Below are 23,344 nucleotides of genomic sequence, written 5' to 3' on the forward strand. Positions count from 1 at the left end.
ATAAAACTCTTGAAATGAAAGAAATATTGAAATGATGTAATCCAAGTCGGTACTTGTAATCATCTGAATACAATATTTACATAAGTATTTCACCCACACACATACATTTACTGGCTTGGCTAAATTTAAATGGAGATATATAAACCCGTTAACAGTTGGTTTATGAGACATAAAATGTTCTGCTAACGACACAATACTCTAAGTGCCATTCAGTTGCATGTATTTGTAAACTTGGGCTCGTAAAATAATTTATTTAACATTAGCAGTTTTTGCTTCCAAGCCATTAAATATTACTTTATCGCAAAAATTTAAAATTGTAAGTCAAGTTTTTCTAACGAATTCTCCCGCTACGAGTATGAATAATTATTACCTCCAATATTGCGAAGAATTTAGTACTTGGCCGGCAGAAAATACTAAATTGACTTAAGTTACTTTGTCAAAAATTGTCACAGCTGCAATTGCGTACACTGGTCTACGAGGCATGTGTTTTGGCGTCCCGTGTACCGCCATGACGAATGTAATTACATGCAAACTCGTAAAGCGATAAAAAGAAGTTATTGACTTATTAAAGTCTGCATGTTAAGTGTTTAAAGACGAGGTTCATTATTTTCATTTTTGCAATGAAATAGGCTGGAGTCAAATATAAATTATTCTGAGTATTCCAATATTTCAATAAATCCGACGCCGGAATGGAAAGCACTTTATAGTACGCACAAGCGCTAGCCAGGAAACGGAAATAAGCGCCAAAAAGTAGGCACCGAAAACGCCAACAAAATTGGGACCAAAACGCCCCAAACAGTAGGCACCAAGGAAATATAACGCCAAAAAGTAGGCACCAAAAATATATTTCCTAAAAGTTTGTCCCAACAAACAAGCGCCAAAAAGTAGGCAGTGTTATTTCTCACTAGATTTTAGCAACCACACGGAAAAACTCAGGAAAAATAGCCTAAAGTGGATCTAAGATATATATAGCTCTCTCTCTCTCCTTTTCCTCTACGTTATATCTTTTTTCTCCCTCGCGGAACGAAAATGCCCTAAACGTTTCATGGCCTTGAAATTTTACTCCCCATTCTCGCTCGTCCATCGGCGCCTAAGAAGTTTCACTTCGAAAAGTATGCAGAGCGGAACTGAAGCTGGTTTGTGTTTGTTTTGTGTCAAATGCCAGCGATCGCCGCTGTTCAAAGTGCAACCTTTTTTTCGAATTGTAGTGTGTCTCGCTTTTGTAAGTACCCATTTACACAGGGAAAAATTTGGTAGAGAAACATTTTGTTCCTGGGAGAAGGGCGGATATTGTCAATAAAATCCTTCAGAGATGAAAAGCATACCGATCCCAGGCAGTTTTAACGAGTTCTACTTAGAGTAGGGCAGTGGCAAAGGAGGTGTTCTAACGTACTCCTTTCTTCTTCGCATAAGTTACACGCGTTGTTTTGGATCAATTCCATTTTAGTTGCGTGATATGGAGTGAGACAATATCCCGACAGTACTCCAAACAATATTTTGCATTCCTTCCTTGGGAGTGATAAAATAAAGTTGGTTGTTTTCGTGTTGCAAGTTCGTAGCATTATTTTGGCAAATATGTGGGAGGTCGTGGCTTCCCATATCTACTGTGCTTCCAGAGTTAGTGCCTCGTCTAGTTTCAAAATTGGGAGTGGCTGGTATATGTTCGACGTACTCTTGATATCCAAGCGGGTGCCTGCATTAGCAAGCTCGTCAATCCTCGCATTCCCTCTATTCCCTTGTGCCCTGGTACCCAGTAAGTTGTGACCTGTCTATTCTCGCAGAGTTCGTCCATTTTGGAACTACAGTGTTGCACGCATTCCGAGCTAGTTATTACAGCCATTCTTGCTTTAATAGCAGCTTGATTATCTATGAAGATGTTTGTGTGAGTATCGAGGGGAGTAAATTTGAACACTAATTCAGCTGCTTTGGTTACAGCATAGATTTCAGCTTGAAATATGCTGCACTGATTAGAAAGGCGTTATTTGACTTTAACAGCAGAGCAGTGCATGTCGGGTATTTTCTAGTATTATTCATACATATATTTTTCATATACTATACATTTTTTTTCGGATGAGCGTTACAATCACTGAACATTTTTAATGAAGCTCCCCCACCTCATTGAGTTTGGTTAACTCCATTATCCAAGAAACGCATATAGTTTTGTGTATACATATATGTATGCGTTAAAATTTTTATATATGTAGCTAGTCGATTTTCCCCCTCGTCTACTTGCGATATGCAAATTTGCGCCATGCTCGTGTGTCTTCAAATGTTAATGTAAACACTGAGCCTGAGCTGTATTTCGTGTGAACAGATTGCATTTCTCCACTTCGGATTTCCCCTTCTGGATCACAGTGTTCGCCCATGGAGTGATAGCGTGAAAAATGTAATAAAACAAAATTTATACTCACATGGCGTCCCATATATAAAAAAGAGGTAATGTGAACTTGAAAGAAATACATAGATAGAATTTTAAAGCAAGCTGTGACAATATTTTATTATTGTATATTAAAATACATATAAATGCAAATATTATTAAAATTAAGATAAAAAAGCTGTTTTAAAATAACTATTTATAAAAATAAAATAATGATTGGAGGTAAAATTTATTACCATCACTGTAAGTTATAAAATACAATACAAAAAACTAAAATAATACAACAAATTTAAGTGTAACGAAAATATTTGATAACAATTGTCAATTCATTTATTTGCTTTCTTCTACATGCATACGCCCATAAATGTGACGTACATACATATGTATGTGCATGTTTATTAATTTTTATTCTCACCAACACGTGAAGATGTTCAATTTTCAGGTCTGCTTCTTCAATTTCATACTCAGTTTGGCTATAAATACTGTAACAGATAATTTTAGGCATATAAAAAGCTGGCATTCTTTCTTGAAAATATGTATGTACCTATATGTTTGTAGGCAGCTGAGCATCAAATGGGTGCTTATATTATATTATCATTACCACTCATCACAAAACTGCTTAGCAAAGAACTCATATTTGTGCTAGCCTCACGAAAAAACTGAGTACTTTCCTCTTGCTATACTGTACCACCTTGATCAAAAAGTTCACGAAACAACCACCAGGTAAAGCTCTAAGTCCACTGATTTGAGTTCTGTTGTTGTTTTGTCAGGTTGCCACGCCTGTGGCCTTTGCTTGACATTTGTATAAGTCACGTGGAAAACACGTCTTTTCAATCGATAAAGAGAGCGATGCTCGTAGTTTCTATGGATTACAACAGTATTGTACGCCACGATTTTTTCCAGAAAGTCAGACAGTTAATAAGGACTATAATTTGCGTTTTATAAGACGTTTACGTGAGACAATCCGCCAAAAAAGAGAGGATTTGTGGGACAAGAATTTGTGGATTTTGCACCATGATAACCCACCGTTGCACAGTGCCATCATTATCTGTGAATTTTTGGCTAAGAACGAAACGAATACCATCCAACAGCTATCAAATTCGCCTGTTATGACTCCCTGCGTTTTTTTTTTTTGTGTTTGAAAGACTCAAAAACCACTACGGGGAATGCGTTTTAACAGCCGAAAGGATGTAATGGAAAAATCAAAGGGGGCTCTGATGCCTGTAACGAAAATAGAGTTCTAGAAATATTTCAAGAGCTGGGTCAAACGCTGGCATAAGTGCGTTGCAATTAATTGGGAGTACTTTGAAGGCGGTAATATCACTTTTGAGGAATAAACTTGTAGTTTGAATTGTCTGAATATATTCCGGGAACTTTTTGATCAAGGTGAGATACATATGTATATCTTTTCCCTCATAGTAATTTAATATTGTAAGTGAGAAATATATCACATTGCTCTAAAGAGGCAAATGCAAAGGGATAACTGTTTATGTATGTATTTGTATGCTTAAATGCAACTACAGCTGACTAAAACTGCTCATTGTTGTCATCACAAATATTTCCGTGTCTAAAAGGTTCAGCAGTGTCTTGTGGGGTACCTGCACATAGAAATTAGGCTGCTGTAAAAAGTAGGTCGGGTTCGGGAAACTGCTTTACTATTTTGTATGACTTCTAAATTTTTACTTCAATAGAGTCATAATCAAGAAAGAAATTTGGTTTAGATAATTATGCATAAATAACCACAAGCTTTGCTTTTAATCTGTATAAAAAATTCATGGCCATATCTATTAACAGTCTCTCATTAGGCGAAAATATGCCTTTACTTAGGGCAGCATAGCAGATTGAAAACTTTTAAGCCGTTTTCTCGATATTTATTTTTTTTGTATTATGACACTCGTGCAGTAAATAAGTGATGTGTACTTAGCAGACCGCCATTTTCAATTTGTGGTATGTAACTTGATTTTGTTGTACAAATGACGAAAGTTCCTCGATGCCCACCTGTGCATTAGTGTGGCCAACATTAGACCGGGTTGTGCCGGCGATTTGTTCACGAAAAAACTGAGATTGTCTTGTTGATATACGAAAAAAAAATCAACACAGTTCTCGCTCATTGTGCTTTTTTGCCATCTGAACAACGATTGATCGGGCGAATGTGTCAAAATGTGTGTGAAATTTGCGGGCAGTTCTGTGGCCGCGATGCCGGTGACGTGGTAGCCGAATTTAGTCTCACAATTTTGCTTCGCATGGCCAAACCTAGTAACCTATTAACCTTGGACAGTTCTATGACCTCGCCGAGATGTTTTTTCATAGCAGAAAAGAGACGCGAAGAGTATTCAGATATGTGAACAAAGTCAAAAGTTTGATTGAATGGTTTTTGGGCCATGACCATTCATAGCAACAAAAACAAACAATGAAGCTACTTAGATTACTTCTCGATTCCAGAGACTAGAATGTGAGACGAATTGTGGTAGTTTGCGCTCCCGAATTTCTGAACATTTGCTTCTTTTTGTGAGGTTTCACTGTACATAAGTGGGGGAAACAGAGCGAGGCACGAAGTTGAAAATTTAGCAGATCTGATGACAAAGCATTTGAAGCCTTTTTCTAAGAACAAAATAAAAATTTTCAAATATTTCTTCTATTCGAATTAATAGTTTGTGAGCTACAGATATTTCAGATCAAAAGCCGGGTAAAGAGTGGAAATGTATAAACAGTTGCCTGTCAGTACTTAAGTATGTAAATATTTCTGAATTGGATACGTACTGTTTTACTGCTGGGTGAATAAGCTTATTGTCCACTGATTCATTGCGTGCATTTGTTTGTTTATTCGCATGTGTAGAGGCTCAATTTACAAGCGCACCCGCACTCAAGTATCTGGAAGTGTACGTCAGCAAATGCCGATGAAGTTTTGTTTTTGTTTCCATGTAATACATTTATGTGTGTTGGCATGTATATGTGTAGGTATGCATGTGGGCTAATTGTGTTTGCTTATACATTAGTAAATGTGCCTGTAATCAATTTCCTTGTTTGCTATTGTTGCATTTTGCCCCACTATACGACTTTTGCACTGCAACACCGTTGCATTGGCATTCGCTGTCAATTCTTGCTCGTTATCTTCCGGCGTCATTCCGGACAGTAGCAATCAGTGCAATATCGCAATGTAACCTATATACGCACATACATACATACGCACACGTTGCACACATTGGCCCACTGAATGCCAGTTACTGTTGATAATAAAAAGGCGTCGAAATTGGATTGCCCGCAGATTTTCCTTCCGTTTGCACGAAGGCGCGAGGTTCTTAATCGTCTGTCTGCCTATCAATTGACACGAGTAGTTGATATTTTTATAGCTGCTGTTATATGTACGTATGTATGTATGTATACGCAGTTATGAGTATGATTTGATCGCAATTTTAAGTGCTATTATACAACTGGCGTACTAACATAGGTACATATGCACGCACATACACATATACATACATATACACCAAGCGAAATTGCTATGTGGGACACTGAACAAAAATTGTTTTGCAATAAAATAATCCGAGCTTAAATCTCTGTACCTTTCGGCGTAAGGGCAGAAAACAAACGTACGAATAAATCGTTTTAAAGGATTTATTTCAGCCTTTTATTGCAAAAATTTAATAATTTTCAAGGGTGTAAAAGGGAGTAGATATTGGAAGAAAACTAATATTAAACTTAAGAAAATAATAAGTCTTTAGAAAACAATATAAAATAATATTCAATAGCCCGTATGTTCTCCGTTGTTTATTGCAACAGAAACTAGTCGTCGAATTTATGAGTGACTGAAGCACATCAATGCCGACTTCAGGCTGTCGAAAGAAGAAGAAGAAGTCACTAGAAGCGTCTAACTGCCACGCTCGCACATTTGGAGAGAAAGTGTTCAATAGTGTTCTTCTCTGAAAGGTCCCCACAGCTTCTGCAATGGGGGTGAAATGGTAAACCGAGCTTTTCCGCGTATTAGCCGATGGTCCAATGGCCGATAAACACAGCTACGAGTTTGGAAATTGAATGACGTGGAGTCCTCAGGATTTTCAGAGTCCTCCGTTTATTTTACTGGGGCCACAGGGTTCGCGAAATAGCACATGAAGAAATGGAGCTCAATTTTTGTTGCGTTTTCCTGAGAAATAAGTTGTGAAGTTCCCCTTTAACAACGTCTGGGCGATGCCTATGAGCGGGTAGAAGGCCTCTGACACCAATTCAGTCGACCCGTTCCTGACAACCTCATCAGCAATTTCATTCCTCTTTATGTTCCTATACACTGGAACCCAGATCAGATAAATGTTAACTGCACCCCATGAGATTTGTTCTCCTCCTTATAGGAATTGACTAGTGTGGATCTGCACCATGACATCATTAGAGCCTTAATCGGGGCTTGACTGAAAAACATTAGCAGTATTCGGCAATTTTAAGGAATAGATAAATTCGTTTATCCCCTGCTCCTACTTCCCCTACTCCTACTTCCGATGCCATCTTGGAGTCGTCAGTGCAGACAGAGGTGCCAGCTTCGATGCAGATTTTCATTTCGTTCCAATCCTGCCTATTTGGAAAGATTGCCCTAGCACGATCCTCGTACTACAGTTTGCGGATAGAGCGATCTCTCCGAAGTTCCGAGAAATACTGCCTAAAAACGATACTGTGTTCCTTGAGAGATTGCCTCTCGAGGCCAGCCTCCTTTAAGGGGGAACACTGTGGAGCCAATAGCCAATGCGATAACGAAAATTTTGAAAAAAAAGAAAATTAAAATAGGTTCATTATTCTTCGAGAAATCGTTGCCACCGTATCAAAAAAAAGAAAAACGCGTTTGAAATAAGGCATCGTATCGTAAGCGCTACGGGGCCGAACCGACGGGCGCTCACTTAAGTGCACATAGAATCGGGAATAAAGCGAATTTCGCTTTAAAAGTTTTACCACATTTTCTTGAGTAGTTATATAATACTAACAATTTATGCAAAAAAAAAATCGATTTTTTTGAGTTTTCTCAGCGGCGTTCCCCCTTAAGTTTATTGCCCTTTGAGCAGCGATGGACGATTAACGTAAAAGTCGTAACTCGTTATTTTCTGTGTTCATTTTATGCGAAATTAACCTACTTGGGGTGTTGCAACGGTAGCTAAAAGCACTGAAGGTCACAAGAGAGCTTCTAATATCTCTCGAATACTTCTGACAATCATCGGGCCCATAGAGATACAATTTTTTTTTTCATCGCTAAAAATAATGGATTCGGCGGATTCGAGTCCAGCTGCTTTGTGGCGTGTTGTAAGCTTCGGTACAGCCAGTCAATTTTGATGTTTAAATTCGAATCTTCACTTAAAATTTGCTGTATTCTTCTCTTCGTCAAATTGAGAGAAAGTTCACATCTAATTTGGTTAGGGCTGATGTTTTTATTGACAGCTTGGTTTTGGACCAGTTCTTTTAATTTTTTCATATTTATTAGTATTTATCAAAAAGTTGTGGATGGTATTTCTGTTTCGACTAACTTTTAGTGCTCTTTTACGAACTGAGGTTCCTGATTCACTTTAAGTTATAGAAAATTATGAAATTGGTTTGTCCTATACTAATATACTTGTACATACATATGCAGCTATTTCGCTTAGTGCATGTATGTATGTATGTATACAGTTCATTAGAATGTCTCCAATATTTCTCCGATTGAAGTAAGCAAATTGCATTCATAGAAATTAAAAATTTTGCTTTCTGATGGAGATTAAGAGAAATTATTGCATAAATATGCATATGCACATTTTAACATTAGCCGAGAACAATGCGCCTCGTAATTTGCGACTTCCGAATAATATTTATTTTATTTTGTTTTTACTCGACTTTCTTACAGACATTCCCATGAAACTGTAATTATTTCACAGTTAGCGGAAATAGTCTACGACTAAGTAAGCTAAAATTGGGCTGCATATAAATAGAACGTCTGTATACGAGTATTTATATTTCACTCGTACGAGTAAGTGCTTCGGCGCATACACACATATATAAATGCATACACGCACACACACACAAAAGTATGTATATCCAGGTGTAAAGCAGTTTAGATAACTACTGCATACAATTACAAAGAGATATTTGCGCAAAAAGCAGCTTAGCTCGTTAAAGGCCACAATTTTCACCTATGAATAAGCAATGGAGGGGGAAAAGAGCGTGAAATTGCATGTGACCTTGAAGTAAAGCGCCACGTGATTTTTTGTTTAGTTATTAGAGTTTTAGAACTGCCATATTTATGTGGAATTATCGAAAAGGCATGTTGTTGTTGTTGTTGTTTGCGAGTATGAACAGTAATGCATTTTAAGCTAACTAATTTGAAACAGCGACAGCTGCAAACGAATGTTCTTGCATATAATAAATGGGCTATTAAGCCAAGGTTCGATCCCAAATCAAACATTTAATATTTTTCAATAGTTTTTATTTTTCAAAGAAAGCGTAAACCCTTCGCTTAGTTGTGGACTATAACTCATTCCAATGTCTGGCTTGGGTGATTCTACAGCTGTATTCGAGTTGCTACACTTGAGACTTGCGATAAGTTGCGCATTATTGATTCGTTTGCGTGGACCCGACAAAAATATGGTGAAAATACTTTTAGAAGTGTGTCCAAGGTCAGACCGTTAGACGACTCTCAGAGAATTTGAAAAAATCAGCTGATTTGTTTACGAGTGAAATAAGCGGGTAGAATTCGATTGCTGCGTACCCGCTGATGTGGCTCGCACAATTTTCGTTTTTTACTATAGCTGAAGGCCAAACCTGTGGTGGATGATAGATCGAAATTCTGAATTTTTTCCACCATCGTGCTAATTAAAGTTACTTTCACAATTTTGTGTTTTACTACCTGGCCAAACCTGGTAATCTATCATCCTTGTTATAAATGAAGGATTTGTTTGTGTTGCTTGTATTCCAGTACAGTTCATCCGATTGCGATGGGGGGGAGTTATTATGAGCGTATCTCCAAAGGTGCCTACTAGATGGGCTCTGGGCCTAGATATTTCAGAGGGATGCCGTGTTCGGAATTTAACGTAGATGGGTTGACCGTAAATTGCGTGGATTCTACGAAAAATGTACAGCTATTAAGACTTGCTGAACTTTAATGGAAACTTTGGAAACTTTTCTGTGCAAAATTAGTAGCAGCTAAAATGTCATATATTTAATGAAAATTAGTTGTGTAAAAAGTGGGCATTAAACCATTCATGAGCGTTAATATAAACATAAATGTATTTATAAGTACAATATTGTTCCGTCAAGCGCGTTCTTAGAAAGGGTTTACGTTTTTTTCCCTTTGCTTATACTCTGAGTCCATGTTCAAATGAATCGTTTTGTTGTTTGTCATCATTCCTGCAAGAAGAGTGATAATCATTTGATATTGACGAAAATATTCAAAAATGCGCAGAACGAAGCTTCTATCACAGTCTTAATACCAAAGTGAAAAAGTTGGTGGCAACATTTGAATACGCGTGATTTTACATCTCCTTCTAACTCAAAGATTTCGCCGACAAATGAAACATACAGCTGCACTGCTCACTCGAGTGCTTCTTTGTAGTCAACGATGGTTTAAATAATTATCACATATGAAAAATCTCAATTGCAGTAACTTTTAGTCTAAGTTGACTAATCAAACTTGCTGAAAATATCCATTCAAGTACATGAAAATCGTACAATCATATTTTTTCGCTCTATTTTCTCAATATTTTATGAATGAAACTTGAATAAAATTGCAAAAAGATTAAACTAGAAAAAAAATTATATCCATTCTTTTCTTCCTTTTCCTATTTTCTCCAAATATGCACGCGGAAATTTTGAAATCGTTTGCGATTTGTTGTTGGAAAACCCCTGGCATAAAAAACGATACATAAAAGTTGAATATGAAATTTATAAAAAAATGGTGTTACGAACTTCTGTTTCTCCCACCCCTCATTTCATTTCTTCTTATTCTTATCTATTTTGTATTCCGTTTTTAAATTTCTAAATAATTTAATATTTTTATACTGGAGCAGGCTCGCGCTTTTATGCTTCATAAAACATTTATCAATTGTAAGTTCATCTCGTATGAGAAATGCAAGTCTGGCAAATGCATTCTCTAGGTCCCTCCTTTACGCCAAAAATGAAAAAAAAAAAAAAATTTCTGATAGCGGTCACTCCTCGGCAGGCAATGGCAAATCTACGGATGTATTTCTAAAAAGAAAATAAAAACACCTCATAAAAAAAAATATTTCCCGTTCGAAGTCGGCTTAGAACTGTGGAACCCTCAATTTGTGGAACAACATCAAGACATCACACCAGGTGTGGCGGCCAAACGCCGAATAAAGGGGATAGGAACCAAGTGGTAAACATTTTAAGAAGTTCACAGAAAGTTACCTTTCCAAATCAATCGAATCTTTTTAAGGTTATGTTGAATAATGATTTTTTTTTCAATCATACCGACAAAAATGAAAGTAAGCTGCAATGTTGGGTAGGCAGATAGGTGTAATAAGGACCACGCCGACACTCCCCAAGTAGCACTAAGGGGAAGTCAATTTTACCACTGATAAGATAAAAAATAAAGCCGAGTGAAAGAATACTCCTTCTATTTTGTAAAGACTTCAAATTTATTAGGGCACATCTTAGGTAGGTAGTGGAATGGTTGAAGTGCACCTGGCACTCCTCAAGTAGCACTAAAGCGACGTTTTGATACTATTATGCGACCTCCAACAGGCAGATATCTACGGCCAGCCAGAGCGGTTGATGTAACGGAGAGGATTGCTGGAATTTAGGTTGGCGCACTGTCCCAGTCGAAAAGAGGAGCATTGCTGGTTAATTTTTTTACCAAACCTCGAGTAAGAAGTTTTACTGTCCAAAAAATTCATTCACTATCGACTGCTTGCCGCTCAAGTCGCTAAAACATGCTTCACAATGCGGAAATGGTGAGATAGCCCAGACATTACTATGCATTTCTAAGTATTGCCTGTACCGACTGTTAGCAGCAACTTATCGTAAGAGGACACTTGTCGTAAGAGGAGTAACTTCACTGAATTCTTAACATTCCGGTAGCATATCGTACGATAAGTTGTGCCTAGTATCGATAAGTTGAGGCTACCGTTGACGGCACTACAAAGCTTCTGGGCGCCTGCTATTTGAAAGAGATAAAAATAACTACTTAAATCCACTTATATTTTCGATTCTCTTCTCCACAGTGAACGGTGAGGAGGTGTTTGATTGAAATTACACTATTCAAAGTTTGTTAGCAGCATCAGATGAAATATACTCGTAATTGAATAGTCAGCTCCTTTATTTTAAAATTTTCTCTTCGGCTTTTTGCGCTCACTAATTGGCTCGCTTCAATTCGAATTAAGTCGCATCGTTTTCTTTAAGAGAACAAAGAAACAATTCGTTTGTAATTTCATATTCCGCTATTTTGTTTTTGTATAAGTACTGCACAATAACATATAAGTAACTATAAAAACGTACATATGTATGTGTATGTAAGTGAGAAGTTTTTTGTTTATTTAGCTGAAATGTGCAGCTATTTAGTTTTTTTTTTATTTTATTAAGTTTTGCATTTTAATGTGAAATTTGTCTGTTTTTGTTTGGCTTTGTAAAATGAGTTGGTGAGCTGGTGACCACTTTTATTTGCGACGTAGTTTTGCTATTCCAATTGTTTTCGTAACTTACATTTTTATAGTTGTTTTGAGGCAGCACCACTTCTGGCAAAATATAGGAGTGCAATAAAAATTAGTAAAATCATTAAAACTACAGCTAACTGACAGTTGAAAGCGCTCTTTCGAATCAAGGTCATTCCTATGGGACTAACTAAATAATTTTCAAATTAAGTGCATGAAAAAAATCTATTTCATACTCGTCTATAGTTACAGGGTGATCCATCTAGAGTTTGATATTTGAACTAACGATTTTTTGGACATCAGAAATTTAGTTTGTGGTTCAACATTAATAAAATATGCCGGCTTTTGCTTGAACAAAGTTAGAAAATATTAAATTAAATCGAATAGCGCAAATAGAATAATCAAGAGATGTCGAATTGATCGCCAGAAAACTACAGTTTAACTACTGTGGCATTCGATTCACCAACACCTGGGGCGAGTAGTGAAAAAAGGGATTCCATGAATTCAGCGTTGCGAATGATTTGGCAGCACTGCATTATCTGCGGTTGGACAAGCATTTATGTTTCATTTCATTGATTTTTCAAAGCATTTCGCCTGCCAAAATTGTTTTATCCCGCCGTAGGACGGTCAAAAGACCAGCATTCTGTCCCGCCATTGCTTTTCAAAGCATCCTGTCTAAAAGTATATAAGATGTAATAAAAAATATCCCTGCTTATACTTGGAAGCACTGGCCAAAGCAAGTATTATATCGCTAAACTAGGTACATATATTTGATCCCTTTTATTCCTATATGGAACATAAGGTGATTTCGGAAGCAGTTGTCTTACGGAAAAGGTGAAAAAAATTCAGCAGAGATTACTGCTTGGCTGCCTACCAGGCTGCCAAGGCTTGCGGAACCTTGTTATTTTGAAAAATGTTGGACTCCATTGTAAAGTGTATTTCATTTGCATTCACTTTTTTTCTAATCATTTTGTTATTAAACCATAAATTGTAATAAAAACTTCTGTCTTAGTTTCTTAGCACTTAAAATCTGCTTTGTGTTTATTAAGCAGAGAAGCGGTAACTCGAGTACTAAAATTCATAAATGACATTCACCCTGTTATAAACCAATTAATGCAAATACAAAATGTAATTTGGTTCAAACAGGAATCTAATTGGACCCAATTGGCGTTTGGCATAGTGAATGCCTTTGGTGAGTTGTAGTGCATGAATTGCACCTTCTCGGTATGAAGAGTAGAAAACATAGTATCACGATTTGTCATTTTAACACTTTAACAGCACTGGGGCATTTATGACGCACCTATAAAAATATACATAAAACAGGGTGTGTTACTTTTTACTGTGGTTTGTAATTTCCTAGAAGCTTCTAGAAGCTCGGAACAGATGTATAAATGAACACTATTTATTTATTATAAATTTACTAAACTAAAATACACGCTGGGAGACAATCGCCACCTCTGCATGTACGAAGTGTTATGTCTTTCGTCAGTCCTTATTAATAATGCAAAATAACCATCTGCAAATTGTATTATTATTATTTTTTGTATGGAATACTCCTAGAAAGGTTTTTCTTCTGGCAAGGCTCTGATAAAAAAATAAATTAATTATTATATTTGCTGATGATAACTCCATGTAAGTATATACATATATAATTGGCACTTACATCCGTATTGGGTGTTTGGCAAAGCTTCTCCTCTTATTTGTAGCGTGCGCCTTTATGCCGTTCCACAAATGGACGGACTAGCAGTTTTAAGCCGACTTCGAATATTTTTTATGAGGAGCTTTTTCATGGCAGAAATACACTCGGAGATTTGTCATTGCATGCCGAGGGGCGGCAGTTATTACAAAAACGTTTTTTTATCATTTTTTCATGCGCGATAATTGGAATCTACCCTCTCCCGAATGGTATGCACGCATCAATCCATTTGGCTACGGCGGACGTCGCAAATATCACCCCGAAAAATAGATTTTTCTTCTTGTAATGTCTCTGAAATGACGTAGTGTGAGAAAAATCTTAATACTAATATTTTTTTTGATCCGCTATTCTTAGTTTTCATCTTTTGGAATGTTTTGGACATAAATACAAAAATTCTTCTGTATTGTTGGGGACTAATCACAAAATACCTAAAAAATGTGCTTTTTTTATTTGAGTTCTTCTTCGGATACAATTTCATAATGCGCATGCAAGCACAAACAAATCACAGTGGTTGCGGCGCATTTATGCTCATTTTTGTTATTTTTTATGTTACTTACACTTTTCCTTATCCATTCATTACCACAAAAATGGACTGTCACAGGGCAGATGAAATATGATGCAGAAAGGGCGATACAGCCTTTGCACGTATTTTGCTATCTACAATGTAATGCTGCGGTGGCGATTGACCCCAGTACTTGCTAAACTCTAATTACGAAAAGCGAACTCCTATCAAGCGCACTGAAGGGTAGCTGGCGTTTTAGGAAACTTCATAATTTTCAAATTGAATGGCTAATATAGAATTTCTAACACTGATGCTGAGAACTTATTGTGAGAATGTAGTTGAAATAAATAACAAAGAAATATGATGAAACTCTATCATCTTTTTCAAATAATCAAAATGAGGCAGAGTGACGCTCGTATATTTCATATGTGTGCAGTTGGGTAGTGACAATGACTTCCCTACTGGTACTCAACTAGGACTGCATTTGGAATATTTTATAAAATAGGGATTTGTGCTTACGGAAAACTTAGTGATGGCGTATTTAGTTTCGGTAAAGGCAAGCCTTTTTTGAACTGTTGCAGTATTTATCTGTTATTATTTCACTAATTTAAGCTCATCACTAACACTTTAGTAATAAATATATTTAGCAATGATACTTATATAAAATTAATGAAAAAATTAGAAAAAAAGTAAAATGGGATTTTGAATTGGTTACGATTTCACCCTTAACGCACTAGTATGCATTAGTATTGATAGGCAACACTTTTCCAGCAGTGTAAGTTTTTCCTGCAGGGCAGCTTATGAGATCAGTCTACTGCGCTCATACTGCAAACATACATGCGAGTACTTTGTATGTATGCACATTAGGGATGCCCATCCGGAAATCCCGGGCTTCGGTGTTATTAAAGCATCTAAAATGGGTATTACTATAGTTTATATGAACAAAGGGCTACTATATTAATTTTTTTTCAAGTAGGATTTTATGAAAGATTTGGAATAGAAAAAAGTTTACATTGAAGCGAATTTCTCTCCCTTTTGACGAACAAAAAAATTAGTGTGCAATACCAGAATATATGCTAGTTTTATCTATAAAATGGAATTTTCCTCGCGAGGTTTCATGTGTAATTATAGTAAGTGTCGATAATTTCAACTTTAAATGCTTCGGAGAATTAGTGTGCAGGTACATTTTAAATAATTATAATACACCAAAAGTTCTCGGGTTTTAGTACTTGCATTAGTATTTTTTTAACTCAAACAGAAATTTGAGGTTATGCGTGAATATTTTTTCATCTCATCAATGCTTTTTAACTTAAGTTCAAGTAAATATGATTTAAAAATTGCGTCATTCTATAACCTAGTTTTAAATTTGAGAAACGTTTGCTTTTCAAAAAAAGTACAAAAAAAGTGTTAAAAAAATTTCAGCAAAATGAAATATGACGTGCTGAGATATTTGGTGATGAGTCCCGGAATTTCGGGACTACGTGAAAAATATTCACAGCAATTACCGTCAATATTGACATCCCTAATGCGCGCATGTGAATGTCAGGGTCACGGTTGCTCATACGCCTCGTTGAGCGCGCTTGGCGCTACGTTCGTTTATTGTGATCGCGTCTTTCGTATGCTTTTTGTTCGTGTATGTTGTGAAAGAATAACATCAATGGGAGAATTGCACATAAGCACATCCACGTACTATGTGCATTACGTGCTACATGTTGCATATGACAACATTTTTGAATAGGGGAAAAATATTTTAACAGCTTCCAAAAAAACACTTATTGCGTTCAAGTGGTCGTTTTATTTTTGTGCGTTGTTCTTTTGAACTCGATTAATGCATATATAAATTTTTATATAAATTAATAAAGTTGAATATCAAGCATAAAAAGTAACTCGAAATAGAATAAAAGTTTGGCGGATTTATTTAAAATTTATTATTAATATTAATTAAAAAATTTTAAAATATTTTTTTGTATGCTTGAAAGAAATTTTTTTTATTTGCTATTTAAAATACCTTAATTTGATTTATATGTCTGTATATGTGTTAAATTTTTTGCTGCTGTCTATTGCAATGCAATTCCTGTAAGCTGCATTGCGTTTTATACGCCCCACGCCTTGGTAATGTTGCCCACTTCAGTTCGTATCAGAAGAAAAATGTAGCCTTGCCTTAATATGGCAGTCGGTAATGCTATTATTTTACTCACATTTACACATATGTATTGTTGTTTTTACTTAAATAGGTATGCACACATTTACTCTATGTTAAAAAACTCAAAATAACAAAAAATAAAAAGAAAAATTAAATTTTTTTTATAAATACAATGCAAATTGAAATGCTGCAGCTTGGCCAAAATCGAGAATTCTAAAAGCTGTTTGACGCTTTTCGCATTTCATTGTACGCTCTGACGCATTTCCTTGCTGCTGTACACTGCTGAGTGAGCATTAACGTCACGCGGTGCGCGATGTGCTATGATTTCCATTTCCACGTCAAGTGGGACAGCTGCTGACAGCTCTTGGAGGAACTCATAACCATTCTAAACCCTTTCTATCTGCTGCAAACATATCTACATATATAAATACAATGTAGACATCAAATAGAATTAAGCAATTTTTCTGAAATTTACAACTACAAAAACCTGTTGGTCACCAATCACGGTTCGATCGCATCGCATACCCATGCCGCTGGCACGAGCTGCAGATCCACGGAGCACTGCTGCTGCACATTCAGTGATCATTCACTCATTTGAGTTTATTGTTTAGCCTTTCATTTTCTTTTGCTAGAGAAATTCTCGTTTTTATACTCTATTGAGTTTAGCTGAGAAAATTTCGTGCTCGTACATAAAATGTGGTAGCGAGTCTTGCCAAGAAGGTGACAGTTTATGGTATTTTATATTGCAGTTTAATTGACATATTTATTACATTGTTTGCTGCATAGAGCGGGATAGCGAATACCGGTTATGTGATGAGTAGTCGGTTCCACATATTGAAATGATTATTTTTTTCCTTGCAGTATTTCGAGCACTTGCGGTCTAGCAGTTTGCTCCTCTTAATGATTATAGAAAAGTGGGCACTCACAGTAGGACTGCGCTTCTGTAGCAACATTATTGAGAATTGAATTCTGTGTGGATCCATCACAATGCTTACATAATGTATCGATCCACATATGTTAAGAAAGAAACTGAAACTTAAAGCGATACTAATAATGAATGAAGTGTTCTTTCTTCGGCTGAGGTCTAAGCCATTTCTTAAAAGTCCATTGTTGCCTGCTGAGGTTCAATTCATTTATTTCTAAATAATAGGAATATCTGCTTAAAAAATTTAAAATTCTTACAAAATTCATATTATATTTCATTAATTTAATTTCCAAAACTGAATTATTTATGCACTTCTATACTATTTTTCTAAACGCTACAAGCCAGCCCAACTCCCATCCATTTCCTTAGAAGAACTCATTGCATGAAATCAACTTCAAATGTCATAAGAAAATAGGTGGTTATAAATGTTTATTATCTTTTAAGCGCAATTTTCAGTTTCTATCTGCCTTTTATATTTAGTTTAAATCATTAATGCGAAATGGTCTAATACTTTTATAAGCTTAACGGTGCTGTGTAAATTTATTTCACAGCCTTAAATATTATTTCAATGCATCGCTTTTTAAATCTTTAACACTGAAAATAAAACTTCAGACAATTCCTATGATTTTCAGTGTAGAAAGAGCTTTTGGCTCTCTGCACTGATAGGTGTAAAAGCTTTAAAAAGCTTCACCCGTAAACTATGTTTTAATCCTCATTGAAGTTGTTCATACATTTATGCTGGTAGACATTTACTAGATTGCTCAATAAGTTTTGCGGTTCGATAAGAGAGAGCGTTTTTTTGTTACTTTGGCTCACTCTCCATATGAACGTCTGTGAAGTTTCATTTCAATCTGCCAATTGCTTCTTTGTTTACAAGCCATTTAGTATCGACGTATCGCAGTATTTTCGACAATGGAAAAAATCCGGTATCGTGCATTGATTGATTTTGTATTTTTAGAAGGTTGAATTATTACAGTAGAAAGATGGGTTGCTGAATTTATACCAACACAAGTGGTCGTACAAACCTTGAAGACGATCCACGTCAAGGCCGTCCAAAAACAGCAACAACAACAGAAATGGTGGGAAAAAAATTAGGATATCGTATTGGAGATTTAGTAGGAGCCCAAAGCATCTCATTGGGCACTTTCATTTTTATTTTGACTGAAGTATTGGGTTCCAGAAAGCTGTGCACGCAAGGGGTGCCATATTCGCTAGCAATGAAAAAAATCACATTCGAATGCGACTTTCTCAGCAACATTAAGAGCGTTTTCGAAAGGATAAAGTGGATTTTGTGCGTCGATTCATCACTGCGACTATGGATGAGACTTGGTTCTATCACCATAATCCTAAATCAAAACCAGAGGCAATGCGGCATTAGCATCAGCTTTTTGGGATGCGAAAGGAATTTCGTTTATGGATTACTTGCAAACTGGTAAAACAATGAATTCTGAATATTATTGTAGTCCTTTAGACCAAATGAAGGAAAAAATTCGTTGAAAAACCACCAATTTGCAGATGAAAAAAATTCTTTTCCTCAGGACAATTCACCGTGTCGCAAGAGCATTTTGACAATGGCTAAAATCCATGAATTAAAGTTCGAATTTTTGGAGCATCCAACGTATTCACCAAATTTGGCCCCTAGTGACTTCCATCTGTTTTCAGACCTAAAAAAAATTCAGCATTTTCCATCAAATTATGAGGTTATTACATTTGAGGAAGCGTATTTTGCAGCCCACTTTAGAAATGGAGTTCATGAATTGGAATTTCGTTGGAGCAAGAGTATTGATGTTCAAGGACATTATACTGAATAAAATAAAATTTTGAAAATTTTTTTTGAAGTCTGCATTAAAGAAACAATAAATTAAGTGGGCCCTAAAACTAGGCAATATTTTCCATAAATTTATACTGCTTTTATATAAAGAGTTGCATTATTAGGGTGTTTTTTTAAGGGCTTAACAACTTAAAACGATAAATCTGAACAGAAATATTGTTGGAATATATATTTTTACTATAATCTGGTAGATAATTGCATGACATTTATTTTCTGAATATGAAATCCCGCATATGTGCGCTGTGGCTGTGAGTTACTTGGTCCATTCGATTAGACCGATTTTTGAATACTTGGCTTCAATGGCCGCTGAACTATTGCAATTAATCGATTATGCCAGTGTCGTCGATGTTCAGCTGATTAATGTTTGGAAACAAAAATTTTGCCAGCAAAGTTCGATGGCGCTCACCATTCATCGTAACGCCTACTACTTTCCTTAAAAATCTCAACATTTTCAAACCGAACTTATAGTGAAATTAGTCAATAGTGTAAAGGTGCTGATACGTAAACTCGAATTAACTGACCCAAGTTATCTTACCAGAGTACAATACAAATGAAAACTCAACCGTACGGAATTTTTCTGTAGCTATAGTTTGTGGCTCAGAAATCTGCGAAATGTAGATTTCATCCAAGGCACACTGCTGATTCCATTGTTACCTATTTACAATAGATTCTCTATTCTTGCACGTAATAAAAACCGAGCTCGGTGCAAGTTTCGAGGTTGCCGCTTTGATTTGCTCTGCGCAATCCAAACATAATTTCTAATGCTGATGTTTCCGATGAAATTTTATCACGTCGTTAGTTCCTTTACCGACTGTTTCCTTTTCTTCATTAGCGTATTCAGGTTCAACAATCCATTGCTCCAACTCAACTTCTTGCCGCTCATAAACTAAATAGAGGCTTTAGAGGTTGTCTGAGATTCTATTTAGTAGGTACAAATTAATACACAGAACTTTTGATTTTTTCTCAGTTGAACCAGAGTTGCTCACTATGTTCATATGTGTTTGTGTGGGTTCGATGCTTGCTGCGGACATCTACTATTAGTACCCAAAAAAAATATTTGTCGTTCGCAGCCAACTGCTAACTTCGGAACGTATTTCGGCATTAAAAAAGCTTCTCATAGAAACCATCTGTTACTTCAGGCGTCATGAGACTTCAGGGCACTGCTCATATAGGAAAAACACCTAGCTGCTCATAAAAAGCTGGAGCTGAAGCTTGGCTCTTGAACCTTTAAAGTATGCTTGCGCAAGTCTTATGCAAAGAATTAAGGGATTTTTGCTCATTCAATCCGCTTTAGTTCTGAAAGCCTCCATTTTTTCTATTAAAGAAAAAAATTGTTTAGTTTCTCGATTTTCTTTCCATCGCCCCTCTGCTGATCACTGCACCTAACGTTAATCTCGAATTATACGCTACACTTACTTGCACATAACCGTGCCCACAATTTTCGTTCACCCGCGCTGAGCTATTGTTGTTTGCTTTTGTCTTCCCTTAACGCTTACGCGCTCATTTGGGCAGTTGTTTGCAAGTATTTAGTCTGTATTTATCCGAATTGAATAGCATTATAAAGTGGAAGCACATTGTTGGGTTTTGAGCGGCACGGTCGCGAGCTCATTTTGCACGCCCGCGCGGTTGACGATCTACCAAAATGTCAGCGCGACAATTTGGCTGTCAGTCGCACTGCCAGTTGGCGGATGGATGCTCAGTGGAATGTGCAAATTTTGTCGACGATGAAATCGCTGCTCTGTGCTCGCTCATCAGCGCAGTTCCACTCACGCTGAAACAGTCGAGGTCAGATTTTCCGGAAAGACGGTACTTGCACTGGTGGTGCGCACCACAAATAAGAAAACGAAAGAAAGAAAAAAATACACAAAAAGCAATAAATAATTCTCCCGCGCAGAGCGTCCGCGTTATTCTCTAATTGAATTAATGCATAAATGTAATTTGTGAAATTTGTAAATCAAACTAAAAATTGCACTTGAATTTGTTAAAATTGGCGACACATTTCGTTCAGTCGCTTGCAATTGTTGTTTGTATGCCAATCGTCTGCTTGGCGTTCACAGCCACTGGTAGTAAACACTGGACGCGCGTTCTTTTTTTTTGGAATTTTGCCTAAATTCCGCGTTCGAACGCGTTTATGTCGCACAGTTTTTCGCGCTTAGCACCGGTGACCAGCGCAAGCGTTCAAACTGAGCTCGTCAAAGCCACCGATTCCGCAGTACTCGCAACACGAGCTGCAAACGTTTACGACTGGCGGCAACAAATACGGGCACGACAGCGGCGACAACACAGCGAATGCGATACGAAGGCATAGCGGCGGGGGTGGGGTGCGTGACGGTGGCGCGGCGAAAGCCAGGATACGCGAAACGCGTCTATCGCCAGCAGCGCTCAGCAGACGTGAACTGAAGATGGCTATGCGCAATGGTGCCGCAGCTGGTGCAGGAGCGAGTAGTTCTGGAGGACCACCACCAGCGCCTTCGACGGGCATGGGAACGGCAAATTTGTTGCGTGTGAGTGGAACAAAAGATTAGTGAGTGAGAAGTGGTGGAAAGTGCACACAAGTCAATGTTTGTTTATGTATATAAAAAATTTATTAGTTTCGCAAGTGCTTTGTCAAGGTCGTCTGGTCGTTATGTTAGCATTAAAGCTTCATACATGGCAGCGGACATGACATTGAGAGACAATAGTACTGTTATTTTGTGAGTGCAATAACATTCTAAATCTTTTAAAATCTTTTAAAGATGTTGCACGCCTGCCGAGTTCAATGGACTTTCCAAGTCAATACCTATGAAACCGAAATTTTTTCAACTAAAAATAGACGTGTGTTATTCGATGCTGGTAGTGCATATTTTAATGAAAGTAATGACTATTGCTCGTACAATTTTTTTTCTTCGTTCATTTGGATCTATCGGGCCAAGAAAACGATACTATCCTCTCCTAGCAAATGAGTAACGTTGGCAAACCTCCAACCTTCTATTCAGTTTATGATTTTTTTTTGCTGCTGAGCATATTTATATCTCGACACTCAAAAAACTCCTACCTTTCTTGGCCCGTTGCCAAACGAAAATGATCTGCACTTCTTGCGGACTGCGTCCCTCGTGTCAGTACATACGCTGCATGAGGCAGTGCTACACAACTATGTGTCTCTACCATTTGCCTCGCAAACTTTTTTCGGCGTGTTTGGTGGGAAGTAAGCAGATGTTGCCTACTTCAGTTTTCTGGGTATTTTCGGAGCAGAGCATAGTTCGAGTCAATTAATTATTGCAGTGAGCGTTGCGCAGTTAACCCTGGCTTTAGAAACGTTTGTCAAATATTAAGATGATAAAAGGATTGAGTAATAACACTATGCAACAAATTGATTTTTTTATATTTCACTGGGAGATTGGCTCGTGGAACACCAAAAAGGATTTTAATCGTAAAAATTTTCCATCAGATTTGAGAAAATTTTTCACAAAGAGCTTGGCTTTGAAATTATCAACCAAATCGACCGAAACAAGTTTACCTATTCTAGGTAATAAAAGCAATGTTGCGTAGTGTAATTAGTGCCTTCTTGAGAAAAGCTTGTTACGAAGCGGGTGATGCCAACAGAAGTCTAAACCTAATAATATTCTTCTAATATTTGTTGCAAGCGCCATGTACGACGTTCCCACGACAGTCGGTTCTACGTAACCGGAATGACCCGGATTTATATCTCTCCAAGGACTGTCACTTCAGCAGAATTCCCAGTATATGTATGGGGTATGTTTATGCTGCTACAACAACAACAACAGTACGTTTGTGCGAAGATCTCGCGGGCCGGAAGAGCATGCAGGTCTCCTTTGATAGCTACATGCACTTCTAGAGCGCTCAACCTCCAGCATCTCTGTTTTAACCGCGGTGCTATTATTGAGTTATATAAATTAAATAAATAGGGGCACGTAACCCTTCGCTTAATAATACAATTTAATGCAGGCACAATTAAGCGAACTGTCGTAGTACCTTACCGTCTCTTTAGTACCTTAAACGAGAAGGCAAACGAGCTGGCAAGAAAGAGTACCTCCGTACAACTTTCACTGATCTGCAAGAAAATACATGCGCAGTTCGCGTTCTGCAGGATCAGAGCTTGGGAATTTCTATCAAATCGAAATCAAATTCAGGTGGGCAGAGCGGGAATGTATCATAACATAAACAGGGATGTATCATAATATCCTGAGCGTTGGAGTTACTTACATCGCGTATTCTTGTGGACTTGACTTCTTCCACAATGACAGCTGCTATGACGAAGC

At 37.1% G+C, this 23,344-nt stretch overlaps 1 protein-coding gene across 4 annotated transcripts in view; it reads left to right on the top strand.

Moving 5' to 3' along the window:
• Nucleotides 1–23,344, top strand: part of LOC128861047 (proton-coupled amino acid transporter-like protein CG1139) — a 107,158-nt gene that overhangs the window by 61,379 nt on the left and 22,435 nt on the right. Inside the window, exon 1 of one of the 4 annotated variants that reach the window (XM_054098928.1) lies at nucleotides 20,781–21,589. The exons of the other annotated variants lie outside the window; for them this stretch is intronic. Within the exon in view, the coding sequence (XP_053954903.1) occupies nucleotides 21,488–21,589 (102 nt within the window). The 5' untranslated portion in view covers nucleotides 20,781–21,487. Of the gene's footprint in view, nucleotides 1–20,780; nucleotides 21,590–23,344 lie in introns of those variants that run through there. 4 annotated transcript variants of the gene reach the window in all.

The sequence above is a fragment of the Anastrepha ludens genome, chromosome 4 (genome assembly GCF_028408465.1).
Source record: "Anastrepha ludens isolate Willacy chromosome 4, idAnaLude1.1, whole genome shotgun sequence".
Classification (NCBI taxonomy): domain Eukaryota; kingdom Metazoa; phylum Arthropoda; class Insecta; order Diptera; family Tephritidae; genus Anastrepha; species Anastrepha ludens.